Source organism: Podarcis raffonei, chromosome 5, assembly GCF_027172205.1.
Source record: "Podarcis raffonei isolate rPodRaf1 chromosome 5, rPodRaf1.pri, whole genome shotgun sequence".
Lineage (NCBI taxonomy): Eukaryota > Metazoa > Chordata > Lepidosauria > Squamata > Lacertidae > Podarcis > Podarcis raffonei.
In genome coordinates, this window is record NC_070606.1 from 67,975,442 (window position 1) to 68,000,226 (window position 24,785).

Sequence of the window (24,785 nt, forward strand, 5' to 3'; positions counted from 1 at the left end):
GCCAATCTTTCCTCCAGTGTGCAATGCTACTAATCCCTTTCTCGTTGTTGTTATTATTATTGTGGAGGGTGGGCAACATGAATCACAGCCCTACTACCTATTTGCATGGAAGTCCTCATCATTATTTCAACCAATCCATTCCTATAAAGCAAGAGCTCAGTCTGACTGTTGCATCTACAAAACCTCCATTATAAACATCTGGCAAAAATGAATTGCTAAGTAATATTCTGAAACATTTATTTAAGATCCCAAGGATTTGGTCCAGGTTCAGTTGTCATCTATCCAATGGTAAAAAGACTAGTGGGCCCTGTTTCACTTGGAGATGGTGAGACAATCTGGACACTGGGAGAGCCAGCTGTATTGACCTCTTCACCAGCAACATCTCCCAGAATGGTTTATTCTTGCTGGTCTACAAACTCAGGATTTTAAGAGTTTGCTTTTCTTTCTCCTGAAGATTCTGGAGAACACAACCAATCTTGCATGCAGATCAGTGGTACACGCATCCCTTGCATTGTGGGATTGTGCCTCTTACAGAGAAATGAGGAAAAAATGGCAGGCAAGCTAGCACAGAAAGGCAATGAATGCTGCTATGTAAAGCCTAGAACAGAGCTTTCCAAACTGTGTCGACACGTCAGTGTGCTGACTGCAGGCAAATGTTCCCTGCACTGCTCCTCAAGGCTGAAAAGGAGTTAGTTTCGCCTCTGGTTTGCTAGTAAAACTGAACTGCTGTGTTGGGAAATGATGCATGTCTAAAAAGTGTGTCACCAACGTGAAAAGTTTGGAAAGCTCTGACCTAGAATAACAAGTCCATGAATTTCGATGTTGAGCTGCAAGGATACTGATACAGCTTCATTGCCCTTTTTAGGAATTAATTTCACTGGAGATTTTCTGTTAATTGATTCATATAAATGGTTCTTTGCGCTGAGAAGGAAGTGGCACTCTAGTGAAAAAGGCCAACTCTTCTTTTTTATTATTACGTTTATAATCCACCTTCCAAGGAGCTCCTAACCAACAAATGAACCCCATTCATCCTCACAACAGTATTGTGAAGTTGGTAACGCTGAGAGTGAGTGGTTGGTTCACCGTCACTCAGATAACTTTGTGGTTGGGTACAGATTTGAAGTAGGGCCTCCCGATTCTCAAACTTCTCATTCTCTTTCAGAAGAGATTGTTGTGCTAGCTTTCTCAAGAGAATCCCAATACTCACATTTTGGGGTCGCTGTGTAAATTTAAGCCCAGTGATGTGCGAATATTAAATGTAAATGCAGAACAAAAACACCCAAGGCCCAGTGTTTGGCCACATGTGACCTGAGAAGTTAGTAATGCGCAAGCAATGGGAGCAAGAAGTAAATTAAGACACATTCTCTCAAGGACAGAGCAAGAACGCCTGCGCGGATGAGTAGAGAAAAAGCCCAAGAGGGTTACATTGGAAGTGCAGCTCTCACAACTTCTGGCAAATGGCTGTGTCAACCACAAAAGTGTTTTCAAAATGGCGGATGTGATGACATGTCTCAGCAGCACGTCGGTGGATATCTGGAAGAGAGCAGAAAGAAATGTCAGATTAAGACATGGTGTGGCAAGGAAAGAAGATGAGTGTTGAAATAGAACCGGTTCAAGAATCAAGGATGTTGAAGCAAGAGCACAAAAATAATCCCATAACCATTTTTTTTTTTAAATTGGCCTCCATCAAGGCATTTATTCTATTTAAGAAATAAGCTTTTTTTAGAAGAAGAAGAAGAAGAAGAGTTTGGATTTGATATCCCGCTTTATCACTACCCGAAGGAGTCTCAAAGCGGCTAACATTCTCCTTTCCCTTCCTCCCCCACAACAAACATGCAGCAACTGCATGTGGAGGAGCGGGGAATCGAACCCGGTTCACCAGATTATGAGTCCACTGCTCTTAATCACTACACCACACTGGCTCTCAGTAATAAAGACTATCATAATGATATCCTTTACAAAAGCATACAGTTATTCCTACTGTAAATCAGCTAGATGAATTAACAGCCTTCCAAGGGGTTTTATGCATATTGTGTTGAGTTTAATGTTTTTACTGATTTTATTGTTCTAATTTATCATTAGTGTATATTTTACTGCTTCCGACATTTGTTGTAAACCAACCAGTGGCCATGGTTGATGGGCAGTTAATAAATGTCTAAGTAAAATAGTTATCCTCTGTGGAATTGCAAAGATAAATGCTGTTCTGACTTCAAAGCCCAGCTGAGCAGTGTAACTCCAGCAACAGCAAAAACTTACGTCTTCTCGCAGTCCTGCGCTTCAGCCTGTATATCTCTTTGTCCCTGCACAGGGCATAAATGTAGAAGCCAAGCTGGTCCACGTCAGTGACATGTTCCGTCACTATCATCTCCTCCTGGATCATGTAGGTTTGTGGCAGGTATGCCCCTTTCTGAAACCACAGAATTAAATTCACAAAATCTTAACTATTACTGAGATTATTTGATGAGGATCAAATTTCAGGGGGAAAGTATGCCTGACAGCCATGATCTTTGCTCCTCAGAAATGATTTTATCAGGGCTTCAATATTTTGATCCAAGCAACATTCATTCATCTTCATCAGCAAAGGATTTAATTGGCATTTTGAAAACCAGCCGGGAGCAGCAGCACACTTCTGACAGGAACATCATTATTTTGTAAGCTTTCTGAAGACAATCAATACAAACAGGTATCAGGTGGAATCTTCTCATGGCTTAATTGGTTTTTATAAATCAAAAGGCCAAAAATGAACACATAGACCCTCTAGGGGGCCTCCACCTTTGTCCCCTGTTCTCAACCAGAGCCAGGACCTTTTCAACACTGGCTCCGGCCTGGTGGAACCCTCTGTCTCATGAGACCAGGGCCCTGCAGGATCTGATTTCTTTCCACAGGGCCTGTAAGTTGTTCCACCTGGCCTTTGGCTTGGAATCAATTTGATTCCCTCCCCCTCTTTCTTTTTTCCTTTCTCTTCCTGTGATGAGGCTGCATTTTAATGTTTTAATGTTGTATTTTAATCTTGTTTTTTAAGTTGTATTTCAATCAACTTGTTTTTATTATTGGTTGTTAGCCGCCCTGAGCCCGGTCTTGGCTGGGGAGGGCGGGGTATAAATAAAATTACTTATTATTTATTATTATTATAAACTTACATGGTGCCCTCAGTCTACGTTTAATTTGGAGGGCCACTATGGCAGGGACCAATGTTTTTTCTTACGTTACTCAATGCAGTGCAACATACAATGATAATGAAATACTAATACGACTAAGAGTGGGTGGTATCTCACTAATAGACTCCATCAGCACAAAGGTTTCCACTTGCACAGCAGAACTTTCCCTCTTCTCGCCCCGCACCCCATGCCCTCTAAATCTGTTCGGGGAATCCCCCCCCCAACACTCTGAAGCAGATGTGAGGAGGGTATGAAGCACACTCAGGGACAGCAGAGGAGGGGGAAGTTCTGTTGCACAAATGGAAATCCTTGTGCAGACTCAATGCCCAATCGCTAATAATTGTTTTCTTAAAAACCATAGAGTTGAGGGGAAATGGCAATGATCTCATCGGGTTTCTTGGATAAATCTTTGTTCAAGAGCCTTGCTGAATCAAACCAAAGGACCATCTAGTCCTGTACCCTCTTCTCACAGCGACCAACCATATGCCTGCAGGAAACTAGCAAGCTTGTTCTGCCTAGGATAGTTTATGCAATTATACACTTTTCCAATAGGAAGGTAAGAAGATCGAATCAAAACACTGCCGAATTTTGCTTACTCTCTTTAGAGCTTTCCCACTCCATCTCTAAAGCTGCAAGCTAGTTGGTCCTGGAGTGCATGGAGGAAAAGCACAAAGAGAGAGAGAGAGAGAGAGAGAGAGAGAGAGAGAGAGAGAGTGCACTGAAGACGTTTTGAGAGGTGGTGGTTATTTTTCTGAAGCAAATCACCTAGCGGAATTGGAAAACTGCAGTTCCATTTAGAGCCAGACCACCTTCCCAGTGTCGCTTTGTTTCTCAATGGTCTAAATGTAGCCACAGGAGGCTAGAATTATAGTTAAGAAGCACTAAATAGGGAATCAGAAATGATATTGCAAAGTCACAGATGCACAATATGGCTCTGAATGTGTTGGTGGAAGAAAACAGAACTAGTTTAATAAGCAGGGGTTAATCTTCTTCACCCCACAGGCTTCCAACAAACAATATTAGGACAGAATAATAAAATATAGTTGGTTTTGAGCCTGCTAAGTGCAGGACTCTTTCCTCATTCATCTTTGGGTATACAAGTATCCTCATACTCAATCTGATCTGAATGACCAAATAGGTCAGATTGTGCCAATTCAATCCTTGCTGCTTAGAAACAAAGCAAAGAGACCATGATTTCTTTCTGGATTAGGTTGCCTTGTGCTGAGAAATGAGGGCAGTGCTTTGCAGTAGTTCTGCTTCAACTTGCCAAATTATTTTAGAAAATAGTTTGTGACTAGAAGAGAGTTCACTTCCTATCTGGGTGCTTGTGCTTCAGGGCCCCACAAGAGTCCTGCTCTATTGCCTACGTGCTCTGAAACGTTTACACGAACCACAAAGTGAGGTCATCTGGAAGCTTTTCAGCGAAGTCAGTTTGTGGTTGACTCCCAACGTCTCATTTTCATCGACTCAGAGGAGGAGGAGGAGGTGTTAAATCAATATCTGGGCATATTAATAGAGTGCATGATGTACAGTACATTGAAATTCAACCCAAACAAGATAGCAAAGCGTGTTGTGTTCAGCCTGCTCTGGAGAGGGTTGAACAATCAGGTTTGCAGTCTGGGGGTGCTTCTTGAACCATATTTGGCACAGGAGGTGTGGCCCTTTAGCACCTTTGCTGGGTGCTGACTGTGATCCTACCTGGACAGGAATAGCCCAGCTTCAGTTATCCATGCCCTGGGCAACCTCCCATTGTGTACCATGCACAGGACCAGTGATGGTCTGTAAACATCAGAGTTCAAAACTGAGCTGCAACACTGCTGAACTGAGATTAGGAAACAGGACAGTGTGTTGCCACATTCACTGGCTCCCAGTCCATTTCTGGGGACAAATAGAAGCAATGGTTTTTGACTCTTAAAACCTTAAATGGCTTGAGATTGCGATGGTCCTGATTATATAATGCCCTATCAAGAGAGGCTCACCTGGCACCTACCTAGATAACATTTTGGTGCCAGGTAGAGACCTTTTCATTTTGTTAAGCCTTTTGCTTCTACTTTAAGTTTCTGGTAAAGGTAAAGGTAAAGGTACCCCTGCCCGTATGGGCCAGTCGTGTCCGACTCTAGGGTTGTGCGCCCATCTCACTTAAGAGGCCGGGGGCCAGCGCTGTCCGGAGACACTTCCGGGTCACGTGGCCAGCGTGACGAAGCTGCTCTGGCGAGCCTGCACCAGCGCAGCACATGGAAACGCCGTTTACCTTCCCGCTATAAAGCGGTACCTATTTATCTACTTGCACTTAGGGGTGCTTTCGAACTCCTAGGTGGGCAGCAGCTGGGAACGAAAGACGGGAGCTCACCCCGCCGCGGGGATTCGAACCGCCGACCATACGATCGGCAAGTCCTAGGCACTGAGGTTTTACCCACAGCGCCACCCACGTTGTTTCTGGTATCTAGGCTGTTTTAGTCCTGCTTTATGTTTTATTAACCAACCCTCACTCCCACCAGAATTTTAAATCTGTTTGCCTCCCTAAGATTACACAATTATAGGGCAGCATTAAAAAAATGAAATTAATTTAAAAAAGCAAACACCTGCCCCAACACAAGACCATCTACTAAGCAAACAAGCTTCCCACCAGCATACTGACCTACACATTCCAAAACTGTGGAGGAGGCAAGCAGAGAGATCCCACAGTGATACCATCAGAATGGCATCAGCTGAATAGGCAGTTCCCCTGGCAAGCATCCCAAGCCACAGATGCCCTCCCACCCCACTTCCTGACCCAGTGATTGATTATCTCCTGGGAGATTAAGAAAACTCAATGGGAGCAGGGCATCTTAACACATTGCTATGCTGTTGTGCTGCCACATCAAGCTAAATCAATAGCCTGTTGTAAAATATTGCTGTCTCAGTCAATTAAGGAGAGTTCTCCAGTGCCAGCAGAGCTGTTCTGTAAAAGTCAAGCTATCTGTTTATCTGCATCACGGAAGCAGATAGCATGTATGCAAGGCTGACTACACATTTCCTGGCAATATCTATTTGTTAAATCCAAGGTTGGATGACCGACTATATCTATTTATTTTTATTTAAATATTGATAACCTTTCTTTTTTATAATATTTTTTATTAAACAATTTTTATATTAACACAAACAAAACATACATAAACAAGCAACAAACAATAACAGAACAAAAAAACAAGTACCATTTCATATCCTAATTTCTTAAACCTTACTTCCTCGACTTCCTCTCGCTTCCCGTTTCTGTATTCCAAGTTCTTATAATTATTCAGCGAATCTTCCCTTATTTTACTATAAATTTATGTTAATCATCCTTATTCTCTTTGTCTTAACCATTACTGATAGTAACCATTTATTTTAAACCCAACATCATTCTAACTGTCATTAATTTTATAGTATTTCTTTAAATAGTCCTTAAACTTCTTCCATTCCTCTTCCGCCGCTTCTCTTCCCTGGTTTCGGATTCTGCTCGTCATTTCTGCCAAACCCATGTAGTCCATCACCTTCATCTGCCATTCTTCCAGTGTGGGTAGATCCTGTGTCTTCCAGTATTTTGCAATAAGTATTCTAGCTGCTGTTGTAGCATACATAAAAAAAATTGTATCTGTCTTTAACACCCCCTGGCCGACAATACCCAAGAGAAAGGCCTCTGGTTTCTTGGGGAAAGTATATTTAAATACCTTTTTCAGTTCATTATAAATCATTTCCCAGAATGCCTTAATCTTCGGGCACGTCCACCAGAGGTGAAAGAATGTACCTTCCTTTTCTTTACATTTCCAACATTTATTATCAGGCAAATGGTAGATCTTTGCAAGCTTGACTGGGGTTATGTACCACCTATAAATCATTTTCATTATATTTTCTCTTAAGGCGTTACACGCCGTAAACTTCAACCCGGTGGTCCACAACTTTTCCCAATCAGCAAACATGATGTTATGACCAATGTCCTGAGCCCATTTAATCATACTTGATTTTACCATTTCATCTTGTGTATTCCATTTCAGCAGCAGATTATACATTTTTGACAAATTCTTAGTACTGGATTCTAACAGTTCAGTCTCTAATTTTGATTTTTCCACCTGGAAGCCTATTTTACTGTCTAATTTAAACACTTCATTTATTTGATGATAATGTAACCAATCTCTCACCTTCCCTTTTAATTTTTCAAAACTCTGCAATCTCAATTTGTCCCCTTCCTTTTCCAAGATTTCCCAATATCTTGGCCATTTCGACTCCATATTTAGCTTTTTAACTGCCTTAGCTTCCATTGGTGATAGCCATCTTGGAGTCTTATAAATATTGATAATCAACAGTTCTACAAAGTATATCAAGGCAGTTTACAACATACAGGCAACCCCCTCATTTACACATGTTCAATTTGTGATGTCCCCACCCAGTGCACACTACTCAGGGGGTTCTCCCATCCTTCTCCCCCTCAACTAAGCAGCTGTTCCAGGAAAGAAAGTGAGGGGTAATGTCCCATCTGCACAAGCAAAAGCCCTGGTGTTCGTAAGGTGAATCCTGCCCTGTGTTTCAGACTGTGCACAATTATTTTTATCTATTCTGTTTCATGTGTCCACTCCATTTTATCTTCAAAGCACCCCTGTGAGAATAAGGAACATTTCCCCCCTACCTTTACGTTAACCAACAGCTCCCAGAAACTCTGAGGTGGCATGACAGTGGTGGTGTTCAGCTCAATGACATAGCATTTATCCAAGCTGATGTCAAGGTAGGCAGTCAGACCCTGAAAGGAAAAACAGGCAGAATGAGCTCAAACAAGGGAGGCTATGTTGCTCTTGGTGAGAGAGCAGCAGAGGTTTACTCCAACAACCCAGGATCCCTCAGCCTAAGCAACCTTAGTACCTCTCATGCAACATCAAATATTAACCATTAGTGCATCCTCTTCTTGAAAGATCCTTCTAGTACAAGCTCTGCTTACAGGAGATACCTGTGACGTAATGTTAGGAAAAGGAACTGGTACACCTAACTGAGCAGGAACCTCTTTTGAAAGCTGTACTAAAAACATGGTCAGGAAAACTGCATCTCACATGGGCTTCCTGTCCTGTCACTCCTGCAAGCCTCTGAAGCTGCTACAAGCATATTCAGGAGACGCCAAGGTGCAGCCCTTCCTCAGAAGCTGTCATAATATCCGTAGCACGTTGCTCGTTCCTTACCCTCTGAAAGTCATGGATAATATCTGCAGGGTCGCTTTCACCAAAGTGGGGCATTGGGATGCTGATCTGCTCATAATTCTCGCCGAGGTAAATCCTCACATTCTCATGCAGCTCCAGCTGCTCCCTCAACTCGTCTACGTAGAAAAGCTGGCAGAGCATCTCCTGCTCCTGATCTTCCAGGCCATACTGTGGAAATAAAAAGGGTGGTTGTAAATGCAGGGGCTCTTTGACCTTTGTTGCAAGAGTCAGAGAAAAAGCTTTCACACAGGAACAGCAGACAGTGCCTTATGCAGTGTTGGCCCACCAAATTCTGCATTAGCTGTGAAGGCTCTACCACGAGCTCTCCATGGTTTTAGACGCGTGTTTCTCACCCACCTCTGGAGAGACCAGGGGCTGAACTTTGGGCTTTCTGCATCCCACACACTGAGCTAAGGCCCTTAAGATGAGGCAAATACAACAAACAACCTCAACATGGCTGGCTCCTGAAGCCGCTTTTCTTTTAAAACAAGTGACAGTTGGGGCTTTGTTGCACACATTTGCATATGATGTGCAGCTGGCTCTCAAGTGTGCTGCCTCTCTACCCAAAGCTTCTATGTAACTCAAAAGCAAGCACATGATGAGTCTTAAACAACAATGACCACTTTCCCCATTTTTCCTGCCTCCTGTTCTCTGGGACCAGCTGTATATATCACAAGTCTCAGCTTCCCACCTGGGTTGCTTAAATATCACCTCACAGAACACATTTTACGCAAACCTCCACCGTAGCGTACGGACAGAGCAAACTCTCCAGTGAGTAGAAAGAGAGCCAGGAATGTACTCAAGAAAGAGAAATGCCAGTGACAAAGGACTTGGAAATGAAAATTGCACATTAATATTAAAGATGGGAAATTTATTTTGCCAAAAAAGAATAAAGAAAAAGTGTGCTTAATGGGCAAGTGCTGTGGTCCAAATATTTCTCAGACTCCACCCTGGAGTTCTCAGAACAATTATCTGTCGGTATCATGGAAAGGGGATGGGAACATTAAGGTCAGAAGATTAAGTTGTTTAATTAATTCTTATGTATCTAACAGTTTTATTGTTTTGCTGACACTGTTTTGATATGAATTTGCCTTTGACTTGTTTTATATTTGGATCTATGCTGCGTTTTGTTATACACAGCAGAGATCTTTCATTCTGGCTTTTTGTTTTTGTCTACTGTCTGGGGATCTGGGCTTCCCTAGGAAGCTAAAGTGGGGTATGAACGATAAATGAAACTGAGGGCGGGGGAGAGATGAAGGAATCAAATGACTAATGGGGATAAGGCAATAGGTTAAGTCTGAGAATCCTGGGGGGACGAGGTGGAGACCCTTCACACTGCCCCATACATACCTGATTTGGGAACGTATAGGAGAAGTATCTGTAGACATACATTGATGTCAAAATCAGGCCGAGGAGCAACAACAGCATCATCATCGTCCAGTAGAAGATGCGACTAAGAGGCTTCCTGGTCTCCACTGGAAAAGGAAAGGGCTGCTCCTCCTGTTTAAAAGAAGAAGACAAGGTAACAGAAACATTGGTATGGGCAATGCAAGACATGCTTAAACCCTGATCAGGATTTCTCAGTGCTGAATAGAATATTTTCAGAAGATAAGAGGAGTCAAGACGGCAATACAGAGTAAAACATTTCAGAAAGTTTGCTTCCCATGATGAACAGCAGACTTTTTTCAGTTTTTTGATTATTATTGTTTCCAAATTGTGCCAAGCAAACAAAGCAAAGTCTGCAAACAGGTAGTCTGCAAACAGGTATGCTACTGCTGGTGTGTGATTTGTATTCTTTACTATATCTTGTGATGATTAGTCAAGAGCAGTTAAGACAGTGCGCTCTGAACCAGGAAGGCCTCAACTCAAATTCTGCCCCTGCCATAAGCTCACTAGGTAGATTTAAGCAAGTCATTTTCCTTCAGCCTCATCATCCCTGTCAGCAATATGGACACTGTACTTACTTACTATGGAATCCCTAAAGAGATATGATGTTTCTACAGACCCTCCAAGTGTCTCTGTTTTCCAGGGATGTCCCCAATTCAGAGAAGCCATCCCGGTTTCTGATTTGATCCCAGAATCTCCCACTTTTCCTTAGGATGTGCCTATTTTCACTGGAGAAATGTTGGAGGGTATGGAGTTATACACACACACACACACACACACACACACACACACACACACAGCCATCTGAAGGTAATCCTGTATAGGGGAATTTTTTAATGTTTAATGTTTTATTAGGTTTTTTTATATGTTGGAAGCTGCCCAGAATGCTGGGGCAACCCAATAAGATGTGTGGGGTATAAATGGTAAAATTATCATTATGGAATGGGATGTCCCTTTTTTCAATGGCTAAATGTTGGAGGGTATGAGACCAAGTGGCTCATATTTTATTTGAATGCTGCCATTAATATTTTTGTCCCTGTTGAGTCTCTTGGACACACTACGGAAAACAATTAATAGTAATTACACACACATCATGTTTTGTAATACAGTGGTACCTCGGGTTAATAACTTAATTCATTCTGGAGGTCCATTCTTAACCTGAAACTGTTCTTAACCTGAAGCACCACTTTAGCTAATGGGACCTCCTGCTGCCGCTGCACGATTTCTGTTCTCATCCTGAAGCAAAGTACTTAACCCGAGGTAATATTTCTGGGTTAGCGGAGTCTGTAACCTGAAGCGTATGTAACCCAAGGTACCACTGTATTCAAAAACCATGTCACAAAAAATCAGAAAAGAATGCATAACTTTTGATTTTTAAAAATATCCAGAATTTGTCCTCCTTAATTCATAGTCATTTTGATCTTTGGCACTATTGCATAATCCTGTAACTTGTTTTATTTCCCCCAATATATAGCATACAATAAATTTGTTGCTTCGTTTATATAATCAGGATTCAAAAGTAACAGTGAACCATTTTTGTTTTGTTTGGTTTAGTTACAAAGAAGAAGGTGCAAAGAGCCTTGGGTGCTTTGCCCTCTCATCCCTTCCCCTCGTTGTTCACATGCAAAGGCTGTAGGTTCCAAACTCACATACAGTTCTGAATAAACCACAATTTCCTGTTATGTCCATAACTTGGGGAAACTGTGGTTTCTTCCGTCTGTACTTCACAAAACGACACCAAACTGGTTTCAGGTCCTGTTTTGCTAACTAACCTTTTCTAATTTAAGCTTTGCACACTGCCTTGGACACATCTGAGGGGCAAAGATAAATAAATTTCCAACGGGCAACTGGAATCCGGCGTGTGGCATTACATCACTGTTCCAGCGCTCATGAGATCAGCCTGCACAATGATAATGCTAATTCAACACAGTAACATCAGGCACACAGTCTAGGAAAACAATGAAGGGTCACTGCTGAGAGCAAGCCTGTGGCTGCAAATCCTTAAAACAAGGTACGGCTCAGGATGCACTGCATGAAAACATTAAATGAGCTCATTTGCAGCAGTCCCTGTATGCAATAGACATATGCAATTCGGCAGAAGCGAGCATTCCACCGGGGCGGGAAGGAAGAAAAATAATAAACTAATCAACAAGGCAGGTTGTGTAGCTTGGCTGAGCTCCATGAACACCACAGATACTCCACAGTTCAGTTGGGAGTGGGTGGGGTGGGCATAGTCGGAGCTGGGAGGGCCTTGAAGTAAGGGAGTGAGAACAGTCTCCCTGGCTGACTTGCAGGAAGCATGCCCTGGCATTTTAAGTCCGTCCCAGTTGGCAGGCAGGATATATAGGTGTGTACGATCCAATAAAGGAAGGAGTGGATCAGCTTGGTGCACAGTCTGCTGCAGAAAACCAAGCAGAGCAACGAGCGGCAGGCACAGAATGGCAAAAAACAAACAAGCTATGAAAAGGCAGGCTTTCCCAAACTTGTTATAAAACAAAAGGATCATGAAAAACATCTGGTCCATTTTAGGGCAGGTTAATAAATTAACACACACCAGGATTGACTGATTTATTCTGAGACATTTTCTTCTTTTTCTTTCCTTGGAAACAATGCTAGATTGGCTCAGGGAGAAAACACAGATGGAAATATATTCATTATTAATAGGAAATCTGTCTAGAGCCATGTTTCTCCAGCTGTGGGTCAGGGACTACTAGGGAGCCTCAACCCACTTTCAGGCAAGAAGGCCTCCGCGCTATAACCCACCCAGCCCTGGCTATGTGATACTTTGAGTTGGGCAGGTGCTAGCAGAAGCATCTCCAAAAGAGAGAGTAATAAACTGGGGATAGAGGAGAAGGGGATAAAACATGGAAGCTGTTACAGGAGGAAGAAGTGAATGTAAATGGCCCAGGTAGGAAGGAGGAAAGAAACTGTCAGATTGGGGGCAGGCACGGCGTACAAGTGTGAAAGGAGATGGAGAGAAGAAGCTACAGGAGGCTACTAAAAATACTTGCAAGGAGTTTCTGCGTCAGCACATTTTGCCTAAAACAAAAAGAATTTCAGGAGTCACAATACCCACAGAACCCAATGTCTGCGCTAAGCTTGAGTAAAGCTGACCTGTGGAACTCCCTGCTGCAGGGAACTCACAGTGGCAAACAATCCATTTTTAAAAGAGGGGTTAGAAAGCAATAGAAAATGTTGCCAACAACTGCCATTTATTTTATTATGTCTGCCTCCACCTCCGTTTTGAAAGTGGCTATAACATTGGCATGGCTATTTTGTGATAGTTGGAGGCTCGGTAATTGTAGCCCTTTCAACTGGGCTCTGAGGGTGGAAAGTTTGAGAGCTTCTGGCCTAGAGCAAGTATCTCCCACTCTTCCTTTCATGCCTCCTCCTCTTGCAGTACAGCAAACCTGACCCAAAATCAGTGGCGTAGCGTGGGTTGTCAGCACCCGGGGCAAGGCAAGTAATTTGCGCCCCCTAACCCGTGGATTTGCGCCCCCTAACCCTAACCCCCAGATGTTGTGCCCGGTGCGGCCCGCCCCCCCAGCACCCCCCACGCTACGCCACTGCCCAAAATCATGGGAGCGCAAGAGGAAAATAACTCAAAATAAACCAGAGCCGATTAAGGGGGAAATGCAGCACTCGCAAGTGAAATAAGGATGTTTGTGAAGGCAAGGTACAAAAGACACCTGGACCTCCTAAACAGGGTGGGTTGTATGCCTGTGTATTATATATAATTTACGTGTGTGTGTCAACAGGGAGGCGGGTGGCGCTGTGGGTTAAACCACTGTGCCGCTTGGGTTTGCCGATCGTAAGGTCAGCAGTTCGAATCCCCGCAAAGGGGTGAGCTCCCATTGCTCGGTCCCAGCTCCTGCCAACCTAGCAGTTCAAAAGCTCACAGTGCAAGTAGATAAATAGGTACCGCTCCGGTGGAAAGGTAAATGGCGTTTCCATGCTCTGCTCTGGTTTCGCCAGAAGCAGCTTAGTCAAGCTGGCCACATGACCCGGCGGGGGAAGCTCTGGCTTCCTACAGTACTTTTGCTATGGGGCAGCCATATAAATTATGTAGGCAAATAAATAGGGGAAAGCAAAATGTCATTTAGAGAAGGATCTGATATATTTTCCTTGAAGCTTGAATTTGTTTGATTCTGGATTGTTTTAATGTGTTTGTAACTGCTTTGAGATTTTTTGTTCTTTGAAATATAAAGCGGTGTAGAAATGGAATGGGATGTGGGTAGCACTGTGGATTAAACCACAGAGCCTAGGGCTTGCCAATCAGAAGGTAGGCGGTTCAAATCCCCACGATGGGGTGAGCTCCCGTTGTTCGGTCCCTGCTCCTGCCAACCTAGCAGTTCGAAAGCACGTCAAAGTGCAAGTAGATAAATAGGTACTGCTCCAGTGGGAAGGTAAACGGCGTTTCTGTGTGCTGCTCTGGTTCGCCAGAAGCGGCTTAGTCATGTTGGCCACATGAACTGGAAGCTGTACGCCGGCTACCTCGGCCAGTAAAGCGAGATGAGCGCCGCAACCCCAGAGTCGGTCACGACTGGACCTAATGGTCAGGGGTCCCTTTACCTTTAGAAATGCAATGAAATAATTTCATTGCCCCTAGACATTCCATTGTGGTGAACGTAACGTTAAGGTGCCATTTGGCAATTAGTTTATATATCTGAGTTTCTATCACTGCTTGCTTTGCCCAGGTTCAAACCTCAGCACCTCCAGGTAGGGCCAGAAATGTCCCATTTTTGAAAAGCTGGAGTGTCGCTACTAGTCAGTGTATGCCATTTGTCTTACCCAGTAGGTCGTGTGACCCACTACTGGGCACAGCCTGATTTAATATGTGTTGCAACAGCAACACTAGGGCCATACTAATGTATTAGTGAAGAAAAATTAAGAAGTGGGTCCCTAAAGGCATGTGTGAATTGAGGGCAGGTTCCAGGTTGGAAAAGTTATAGAGTGGACATCCTGAGCTAGGTGGAGGGGGGGAACTATTCTTGCTGCACATGTAAACTGCCTATAACCTCTCACCTTGTCCTCTCTAGCACCCAAGAATTCTTGTTGGTACCTGGCTTTGAGCTAGATCCTCATGACCCAGGAAGTCAAGAGCACAGCCTTAACACTATGGCTCTTGTTTCCTCACATCAACAGAAACCAGGACGCAATTATGCATACAGACTGTTTCAAAAGCTTTGCTTTAGAATGGAAAAGGTACTACATGCAGTCTTCACGGCAAGCAGTTTTTCAGCAGAGAGCATATGAAATGTGGTACTCGTGCAAAGCCACAGAGAGTCACAGCCACTTGGGATCTCAAATGAAGACACTTGAAGAGAACAATCACAATGATGTGTCTGATTGCATCCTTGACACCAGCCATGTGTTTTGAGAAACAATGCTCACCCACCTGCCCTAAGCAGAGGCTACAGGCAGCAAGCCATGCACAAAATACCCAATAAAGCTGCTTTTCTAATTAATGCATAGCTTTGTCACTGCACGAATGAAAGAGGTGGCAGGGTGCTGATTCGTGTGGGTGTGCAATCAGAACAAGGGAATTCAATAAAACCCTGGCTGCCTAACCCTTTTTCCTCTATCAGAGAAGTGCAGGATTATCAGCCCATAGTGGAAGACAAATGTACACCGTCATGTGGAAAGGGGAGTGGGTTAAGAGGGAGGCCAACACATGCAAATTCCCAACAGTTGTTTCCCCAGCCCCCTCAGGGTGACTCTAAAACTAGGAGGCAGAAACGGAGTCCCTTCGTGTTGTTGGACTCTAACTCCCACCATCCCTTCTCAGCATGCCCAATGCCAAGAGCTTATGGTCTGACAGAAGCTGGAGCCACCCAGATTTCCTTGTCCTGGAACCACTTTCCATAGCGGGAGGGAAGAAATTGCACAGGTGTTAAAGGATTGTACCTTAAGTGACATTCAGTGGTGCAAGCCTGCTTGTGCAACACGACTTCTCCATCCTCCTCTGCCTCATCTCCCCCCACCTGGGTTTGCAGAGTTCCCCAACCTTCTGAAGCAGATTTTTGGGAGCAAAAAGGGGTTTCAGGTGGGAGGAGAGGAAGAGGAGCTTGTGCCTGCAGTTGTGCATGTAAAAGATTCGAGGTCCAATCCCCCAGCATCTCCAGGTAGGGCTAGGAATGTCCCCCACCTAAAATCCCGGAAAGCTGCTGTCAGTCAGTGTGGGCAACATGGAGCTAAATGGACCGATAGTGTGACTCTGTATAAGGGAGCTTCCTATTCCCCTGTACGAAGCAGAAATGGGGGGAAGGTCGGATGGAATATGCCAGCAGATCTCTGAGTGACTTGAAGTAGATTAGCAAGGATTCTGACTCTGAATTCTATGGGAGGAGCCTCAGACAAAATCCGTAGCCCAGCTTGCTGAATATCAGTCATCTAAACATCCTAGTAGTTGAGATACGACACACTCAACTTGAAGTAAGAAAGTAAAATGATTGCATAATATTCATGTTGCTGCTCCTTTCAAATGCAAGCTGCATAGCTTACAGATTTGTGTTCGCTCAGTTTTATAATATTCATAAAAGAAGTTCGAGAGTAGTTTAATTTTTTTTTAAGTATTTTTTATTGTAATAGTTTTTAAAAAATGAAAAATAAAAACAACTTTTACAAGTCTCTCTTCACCTTGGATTTGGAAAAGGGCTGCAAGACGACCGCAAGGGAACACTAATCCTAGTACAGTGGTACCTCAGCTTACAAATGCTTTGGATTACAAATGCTTCAGGTTACAGACTCCGCTAACCCGGAAGTAGTACCTCGGGTTAAGAACTTTACTTCAGGATGAGAACAGAAATTGTGTGGCGGTAGCAGTGGGAGGCCCCATTAGCTAAAGTGGTGCTTCAGGTTAAGAACAGTTTCAGGTTAAGAACGGACCTCCAGAACAAATTAAGTTCTTAACCTGAGGTACCACTGTAGTGCATTCAATGGTGTTAGAAACTGTGTTATCTTTTTCTTCATTTTAACTGAAAAAAAAGGTGTCAGGAATCCCTGCCAGCATCTTCCTCATGGTACAGTGATGTCACCACTGACCGTTGCCATGGAAAGTCAGTTTAGCACTATAAATTTACAAGTAGGCAAAACTGTGCCTGGAGCCTTTTCCAACGTGAATATGGTGATAATTCTGGTTATTCCACACAAGTGCAAAGAGGAGGGAAACCATGGAAAATACTATCCTGAAGGCACAACCACAAGGTCTGATTTTTAAAAGTTTCTAGCCTTTAGGATTTTAAAGAGGAGTTTCAATGAGTTCACAGTCCTGCATAGCTCCTTGAATTTCCCCATAATAGCAAAGGAATATATTGTGAGAATTGTATCAATTTGAATATTGTGTTGCGATTGCGGAATTCAGCTTTCCTAGGATCAGAATCTGGGTTACCTTGGTTCAGAATTGTTCTTTATCTGGGTAGAGAACTCCAAACTACTGCACTCCCTGGCTACAGATCCAATGAGAACAAGTGCAGATCATACAGCAGGTTATGGGGACTATAGCTCATTGGTAGAGTGTGATGCTCTGCATGCTGCACAAAGATGTTTCCAGATTCGATCCTGGCATCTCCAGTTACAACAGGGCTGGGAACCTCTGGCTCTACAAAGCTTGCTGAACTACAGTCTGTATCAGCAAGCACAGCCAATGGCTGGAATGGTGGAAGTTGTAGTTCAGCAACACTTGGTGGGCCAAATCTTTCCCACACCTGCATTAAAAGAGTCAGCTAACACATGGTGGGGAAGACAGAGAACAGCCACTACCAGCCCGACTGGGCTATATAGCCCAATGGTCCGTATAAAGCATCTTCTTCTGCACACCCAGTTCTGGCAACAGTGGGAGAGACCTTACTTTGTTCACTTCCTGAACCACTCAACAAGAACACATCTACAGGAACAAAACTGTAGGCAGCTGTCATTGCAACACACTCCCCACCCCTGTCAATAATTTAAGATAAATGGCGCATATATAAATGGAGGAATGGAAAAGTGCTTCCCCCGGGCTCCTTTGGGAAGGAGGATGCTATAACAGAACAAATGAACAAAAGGTGTGTGCTCTGTACAAAACTTTAAACTCAAATGTAGAAGAATCCTGGTCATCCAAACCTCCATTTTACAACGCTTCTCGTTTCTCAGTTTTCTGTGCATTCCTCGTGTCAGTGAAAGCCTCTGGAAATGCTCAGCAATCTGGCTGAATGAGAACATTATCTAAGCATGCTGGATGTCCTGCAGGCTATTCATGGGGGCGGAGCGGGACAGCGAGTTAGAAAGAGAAATTGTGTGGAGTAAACAGAGGCGGTGCAATGCAATTTGCGGGAGTCAAGCGGAGATTCCTGGTGTGATGAAAACAGGGGCAGATATTATGCAGCACACACAAACGACAAAGGATGAAGTCAGGCTCCCATTATTTTAGAAGAGATCATGGAGGCAGCTCAGCACCTCCCCACCCACCTACTGGATAGGAACTGATATAGAGAGAAACACTAGCAAGAGCCCCCTGCGGTAAAGGACACAGCCACTATAGCCCAGAAACCTTTTGGCTGCTTCCCTCAGCTTTGTAACTGGATATATTGAAATCTCGCCAAAGAATGCCAACCATTGATTCTATTCAAGGGGGCAGGAGAGGGGAAGAATCAACAGCAAACCCCAAACTCAGCAGGTCACACCCCAGGGGTGGAGGGAATCTAAACAGAGACCCAAAGCACCACTCACTGTGGAGATGCTGGTTTCTCAACTAGGTCCCTGAAGCACAGCTGAAACAGCCCTTTTTCTAGGCCACGGATTGGACGCTGGGTTCAAAAAAAAAAAAAGCTTCACATACATTTTTTTAAAAAAAAATCTTCAACATGGGAGGCAACAAAGGTCTAGCATGCCTGATAGCTTATCTCCATAGCTGTCAATGTTTCCCCTTTCTTAAGGGAAATTCCCTTATTCCGAATAGGATTCCTCGCAAGAAAAGGGAAAAATTGACAGCTATGCTTATCTCCCTCTTGCCTTGGCCCAGAAGCCCTTCCCTGATCAGCAGGCCCTGGTCAGGAGAGAACAGTGTGGCCTAGTGGTTTGCGTGTCTGATCAGAAACAAGGAGATCCAGATTCAAATCCCCACTTAGCAAGACCAGTTTCTTGCTCAGCCTCAATCTACTTTTCAGGGTTGTTGTTTTGCGAAGACCAAAAACGGAGGGAGAGAATCATTGCACTTCCTCCAGACTCTTGGTGGGTTGAGAGATGTTGAGAAACAAACGCTCTGTGGGGAAAATGTCTGCACAAGCTCAGGAGTTCAAAGACGTATTTTACAGTTTCCTATAGTTGGGTTTTTCAAATGATGGTGCCTGAATTGGGGGGGGGGGGAGAGAACTCGTGGTCAAAGCGCACGTTTTTCCGGTCATTGCTGAAAAATAAATAAATAACCCGAGACTTCAGGGATGGGCAAAAGTTGCCTCCGCCTGCGGGAAGCTACGAGCTGCCTCTACGGCTGGGGCTGCTGGACTGTTGCTGCAACTCGGCGCCAGGCCTCTTCCTGCTGTAACTTTCCGACTCCTCTCTCGCGTCCTACGGATGCAGGAGCCCAAGGCAGGCGCCTCCAAGTGCCTCCCCGGCCCCGCAACCGAGGGGCTTGGGCGGGCACGCTCAGGAGCCCCGGACCCTGCGGCGGAAGGGGAAACGCCGCGGGACAAGGCTCGCCAGCGAACGGGAAGGGCTGCGCGCCACGACGCGCCCTCTCGCCATGATGCGCCCCCCCCCGACCCGCGACCCTGCCCCACTTTTCTACCACCGCACAGCCTCCCTTTGCAGAAAACGCGTCCGTTTTCTGCCCTCCCTCGGGGGCGAAAGGGAAGCAGGCGACTTTCTTCCGCTCCGCTCGCCCGGTCGGCGCTTGCAAGGGGAAAGCCGGCAGGCAAACCCGTCCCGCCCCGGCCGGGCTCTGCAGTGGATCGCGCTGTGCATTCCAGGGGGCTCCTTCCCAAGCAACTCTCCGGGGCTGATTTTCTTTTCAAGTCCCCCTAATGGAACCCATCCCTTCACAGCGAAACGCTTTCCCTTTATTTAATGTGTTGTTGTTATTATCATTATCCTTTGAGCTAAAAGGCGCTCCCCAGCCGCTGCCACTCACCAAGTCGTGGGGCAAGAGGACCTCGGCTTTGGCTCCATAGTTGGCTCCTGTTGCCGCCGCCTCTTTCTCGGGCTTGAGCCCCGCCGCCGGCTGCTGGAAGCTGATTTTCACCATGGCTGAGCAGGAGGAGCAGCAGCGTCCGAAGCGAAACCCGACGCCTCTTCTGCGCTCGACGCGGCTCTCTGGACCATCCGCCGAGCCCACCCCGCCGCCGGGAGGAAGCGCCGGAAGTGCAGCCTTGGCTCTCCGCCCCCCCTCCCGCGTCTCTCTCCCCCCCCCCCCCGCTCGCCTTCGCGGGAGAAGCCAAGAGTTAATGAAGCTCCGCGGACGCGCGTCTTGCGCTGGCGAGCGAGCAGGTGGCCGCGAGAGTCCGCGCTCAGGATGCGCTCCAAAGAGGCTCAGGGAAAGCGAGAGAGCTCCTAGCTTCGGAGCTCTACGGTCTCTCTCCGCGGTTGGAGGCAGGGATGCTTGTGAATGATGGTTGCTGGGGGGTCTCAAGTGGGGTGAGTCCTGCTTGTGGGCATCACTGGTTGGCCACCGTGGAAGAACAGGTCGCTGGACTAGACAGGCCTTTTGGCCTCATCTAGCAGCAAGTACTGGGACGCGGGTGGCGCTGTGGGTAAAACCTCAGCGCCTAGGACTTGCCGATCGCATGGTCGGTGGTTCGAATCCCCGTAGCGGGGTGCGCTCCCGTCGCTGGGGCCCAGCGCCTGCCAACCTAGCAGTTCGAAAGCACCCCCGGGTGCAAGTAGATAAATAGGGACCGCTTACCAGCGGGAAGGTAAACGGTGCTGCGCTGGCTCGCCAGATGCAGCTTGTCACGCTGGCCACGTGACCTGGAAGTGTCTGCGGACAGCGCTGGCTCCCGGCCTATAGAGTGAGATGAGCGCACAACCCTAGAGTCTGGCAAGACTGGCCCGCACCGGCAGGGGTACCTTTACTCTTTTTTTAGCAGCAAGTACTGGTGTTGGAGAAGACTCTTGAGAGTCCCATGGACAGCAAGAAGATAAAACCGATCCATTCTGAAGGAAATCAGCCCTGAGTGCTCACTGGAAGGACAGATGTTGGGAAAGGTTGAGGGCACAAGGAGAAGGGGATGAAGTGCCTGGCGTGCTCTTGTCGATGGGGTCACAAAGAGTTGGACACGACTAAACGACTAAACAACAACAAAGCAGCAAGTACAGTCTTTGTTGTTTAGTCGTTTAGTCGTGTCCGACTCTTCGTGACCCCATGGACCAGAGCACGCCAGGCACTCCTGTCTTCCACTGCCTCCTGCAGCTTGGTCAAATTCATGCTGGTAGCTTCGAGAACACTGTCCAACCATCTCGTCCTCTGTCGTCCCCTTCTCCTTGTGCCCTCCATCTTTCCCAACATCAGGGCCTTTTCCAGGGAGTCTTTTCTTCTCATGAGGTGGCCAAAGTATTGGAGCCTCAGGTTCACAATCTGTCCTTCCAGTGAGCACTCAGGGCTGATTTCCTTAAGAATGGATGGGTTTGATCTTCTTGCAGTCCATGGGACTCTCAAGAGTCTCCTCCAGCACCATAATTCAAAAGCATCAATTCTTTGGCGATCGGCCTTCTTTATGGTCCAGCTCTCACTTCCATACATCACTACTGGGAAAACCATAGCTTTAACTATACAGACCTTTGTTGGCAAGGTGATGTCTCTGCTTTTTAAGATGCTATCTAGGTTTGTCATTGCTTTTCTCCCAAGAAGCAGGTGTCTTTTAATTTCGTGACTGCATATGATCAAGTAAAACAATGGAAATAAGATCAAGTAAAACAATAGACATACTTCACTAACAGACCAATCACGTCACTTCTGTCCCATCCTGTTCCCACAACAAAAGTCCATGCTTCTTCTTTAGCGATCAATCGTACCCGAGTAAGATTGTCTTCCATAAAAACGGTTTTAAAAATGAGTCCATAAGTGACTGTGGAGACCAATTCTGGATCCACACATCCTTCCACAGTGGGGACATTGGTTTCCGGGTGGGAGTTGATCATGGTGAGGGTTTGCCAAGTGTGCCTTCCTCTTAGCACATTTCTCCCTTTTGTCCTGAGTTCGAGTGTCTTCAAAGCCCATGACACCGTTGGTAAAGGCTGTTCTCCAGTTGGAGCGCTCACAGGCCAGTGTTTTCCAGTTGTCTGTGTTTATGCTACATTTTTTAAGATTTGCCTTGAGAGAGTCTTTAGACCTCTTTTGTTGACCCACCAACATTACGCTTTCCATTTTTAAGTTCGGAATAGAGTAGTTGCACATCTAGCAGGGTTAGTCTTGTGTTCTTATGATGGTCACTTTCAGCTAGGAAAAGAGCACATCCACTTATATTCTCTTTTATGGAAGCACTTTTCCTAAATTTTAATCTGTGATTTAAAAAAATCATGGTGGAAATTCATCGCTTTAGTGCAAATTTAGTATAATAGACACATTTTTGTATGAGGTTTTGACTAATGTGCAAATTTCTGCAAGCAGCTTCCTCTAATATACGTAATAATGCATTTTGTATGGTGTTTTCACTAATAACTTCATTTTAATGCACACTTTCCCCAATTTAGACATTTTTGGACCCTGAGGATTATCTAGTCCAACCAGATTATGCAACTGTCCCATTGATAGGGCAATTTTAATTAATCTATGCATGTGAACTCCAGCAGCCACAGAGCAATTCCCATCTAGTTGTCCTCTGTAAAAGTAATGAAATCATGTACCTGTGATAGACCAACTGATAAGAGAATGGACCAGTTTTCTTTCAAAGTGAAGCACGTAGGACAGGAATCCAACAAAGTTGCATTCCAGGTAATGCATGCATTGAGCTATTTTAAACATGCGCACTTCACTTAAGTTCATTATCATGCAATCAAAACCAAAGAGCAGATAAAAAAGGTGATGGATGTGTTCTTGCTCAAGGTCTTGATAAACTAGGGCTACTAGCAACATAGGAAGGTTCACCTTACCTGGATTTTGCCCATCACTTTTACTGATTCCTCTGCTGGGAGAAAAGTTTCTGCAACCTCCAACATTATAATGAAATTGGTGTTTTAGCCTCTAGGTGGGTGCTTCTAAGCAGTTGTGTTTCAGCCACCTGGGTCTCGGGATCCAATATAATTTATTTTGTTGCATCCGTTCAAGGCTCTTTGTGTTAAAGGTGGATATGTGCAATGCCATTCACACTTGTAACTTCTGTATAAGGAGGGCAAATCACATAGGACATGATCTAGCCTGTTAAGTAGTTGAAGTACCATTCATTTCAGAAGCAGGCGGGTTGTCATGCTACCGTATGTCTGTTTGCATGTCTGCTCAGAAGTAAGTCCCATTTAGTCCTATAGCGCTTTTTTCCAGAGAAGTAGGCACAGGATTGCAAGCCCTATGGAACTCAATGGAACTCCTGAGTAAACATTGGTTAGTTTTTTCTTCCTTGTTGCTAATTCGAGTTGTTTCTCAGCGATAGGAAGGGAAAAGCCATTGTTTTGTTTTCAGTACACTATGGGAGTACCATTACTTTGAAAACCTGCTATCACAGGGTTGCCATATTTCAAAAAGTGAAAATGCAGACACAAAAGTTGTTGAGCAATTTTTGGCAAAGTAGTTGAGCTTTTTTTAAAAGTAAATTCGCCAAAATCTACACATCCGACATGGGTTGTCATACATCCGGATTTTCCCAGATATTTAAGCGATTTCTGCCCAGGCGCTGTTTCTGATGGCCAAATCTCAGATACGGTATATCCAGGAAATTCCAGACATATGGCAGCACTATACTATCAGAGCTTTTTCTCTTTTTCTCATCTTCGCTGAAATTTCAGATTAAAACTAAAATCCAAATCCCATGTGTCAAATCTAATAAAAAAGAAACTTCAGTTTATACCTAAACCTAGATCTTTTGCATTTCTTTTTTCCCCAAAGATCTTTATTGAAACTTAACATATATATATATAATAACCAAAATTCCCAATGATTCCCTCACACAAAATATAATATCTAAATTACAACAGCTGCATAATCTTTTGCATTTCATGGTAAAACCAGAGTTGTTTTCTTTCTAGCAATAAGGGCCAGAGGTAACTGAAGAGTGTCCAGCCCAAAACAAGAGGTGGCATATAGAATCATAGAACTGCAGAGTTGGAAGGGACCCAGGGGTCATCTAGTCCAACCCCCTGCAATGCAGGAATATCAACTAAAGCATCCATGACAGGTGGCCATCCAACCTCTGCTTAAAAACCTCCAAGGAAGGAGAGTCCACTACCTCCGGAGGAAGACTTTTCCACTGTTGAACAGCCCTCATTGTCACAACGTTATTTCTGATGTTGAGACGGATATCTTTTGCACTTGGATTTTTCACAATACAAGGTTCAAGGTGCCCTCAAACCTTGTCAGTGTGTGCCGCAGTTAGGTCATTATGACACCATCGTACTTAAAAACTCATCTACGCCTATTAATCCAGAAGCAAATAGTAATCTACAGGTAAAGCTCTAGTTAATAAATTTGCAAACGTAAGTATATTTGAGAGTGCAGCACTGAATTCAGGGATTTTTCTGGCATAGGGGTCCATCTTTGTGCACCTGTAACTATCTCCTATCCTGAAACCACAGGAAAGGATGGGCCACAAATCTAAATGAACAGACTTAACCCATATGAAGTTGATTTCATCCTGCCATAAGATAACAGCTATTTTAAATACCTCCTGCGAAAAGGCAGCCATCTGCTTTCTGAAAAAGCAGCTGATGAGTAATCCAGCCTTGAGGTTTCTATGGCAGCCAGTTTCATTGCCTAGGTGATGGAGCATTTGTGTCAAGACTGAACCACAAACCTTGAAACTATGAATACAGTATAGGCCAACTGAAATTTCTTAAGAAAAGGCAATGTTTGCTTCTGGACTTGACAGATCTGCTTTTGCCTTTGCACTCAACCCACATAATCACTCAACCTCAGATG

At 44.7% G+C, this 24,785-nt stretch overlaps 1 protein-coding gene across 1 annotated transcript; it reads right to left on the reverse strand.

Annotated features, from left to right (window-relative positions):
• Nucleotides 1–944: 944 nt before the first annotated feature.
• On the reverse strand, nucleotides 945–20,087 carry ITM2C (integral membrane protein 2C). Its single transcript, XM_053389962.1, has 6 exons — nucleotides 19,854–20,087; nucleotides 9,710–9,859; nucleotides 8,342–8,527; nucleotides 7,801–7,911; nucleotides 2,257–2,407; nucleotides 945–1,533 (listed from the first exon to the last, which is right to left on the reverse strand). The coding sequence occupies exons 1-6, from the start codon at nucleotides 19,965–19,967 to the stop codon at nucleotides 1,442–1,444; spliced, it is 804 nt and encodes a 267-aa protein (XP_053245937.1). The 5' UTR covers nucleotides 19,968–20,087; the 3' UTR covers nucleotides 945–1,441.
• Between the last annotated feature and the right edge of the window lie 4,698 nt (nucleotides 20,088–24,785).

What these genes read in the sequence shown, in the direction of transcription:
- ITM2C (XM_053389962.1), bottom strand. Translation starts at nt 19,967, where the DNA reads ATGGTGAAAATCAGCTTCCAGCAGCCGGCGGCGGGGCTCAAGCCCGAG. An exon ending in CCTATACGTTCCCAAATCAG is followed by an intron (nt 8,528 to 9,709) that starts GTATGTATGGGG and finishes TTATTTCCACAG; the next exon opens with TATGGCCTGGAAGATCAGGA. An exon ending in TTATCCATGACTTTCAGAGG is followed by an intron (nt 7,912 to 8,341) that starts GTAAGGAACGAG and finishes TTTTCCTTTCAG; the next exon opens with GGTCTGACTGCCTACCTTGA.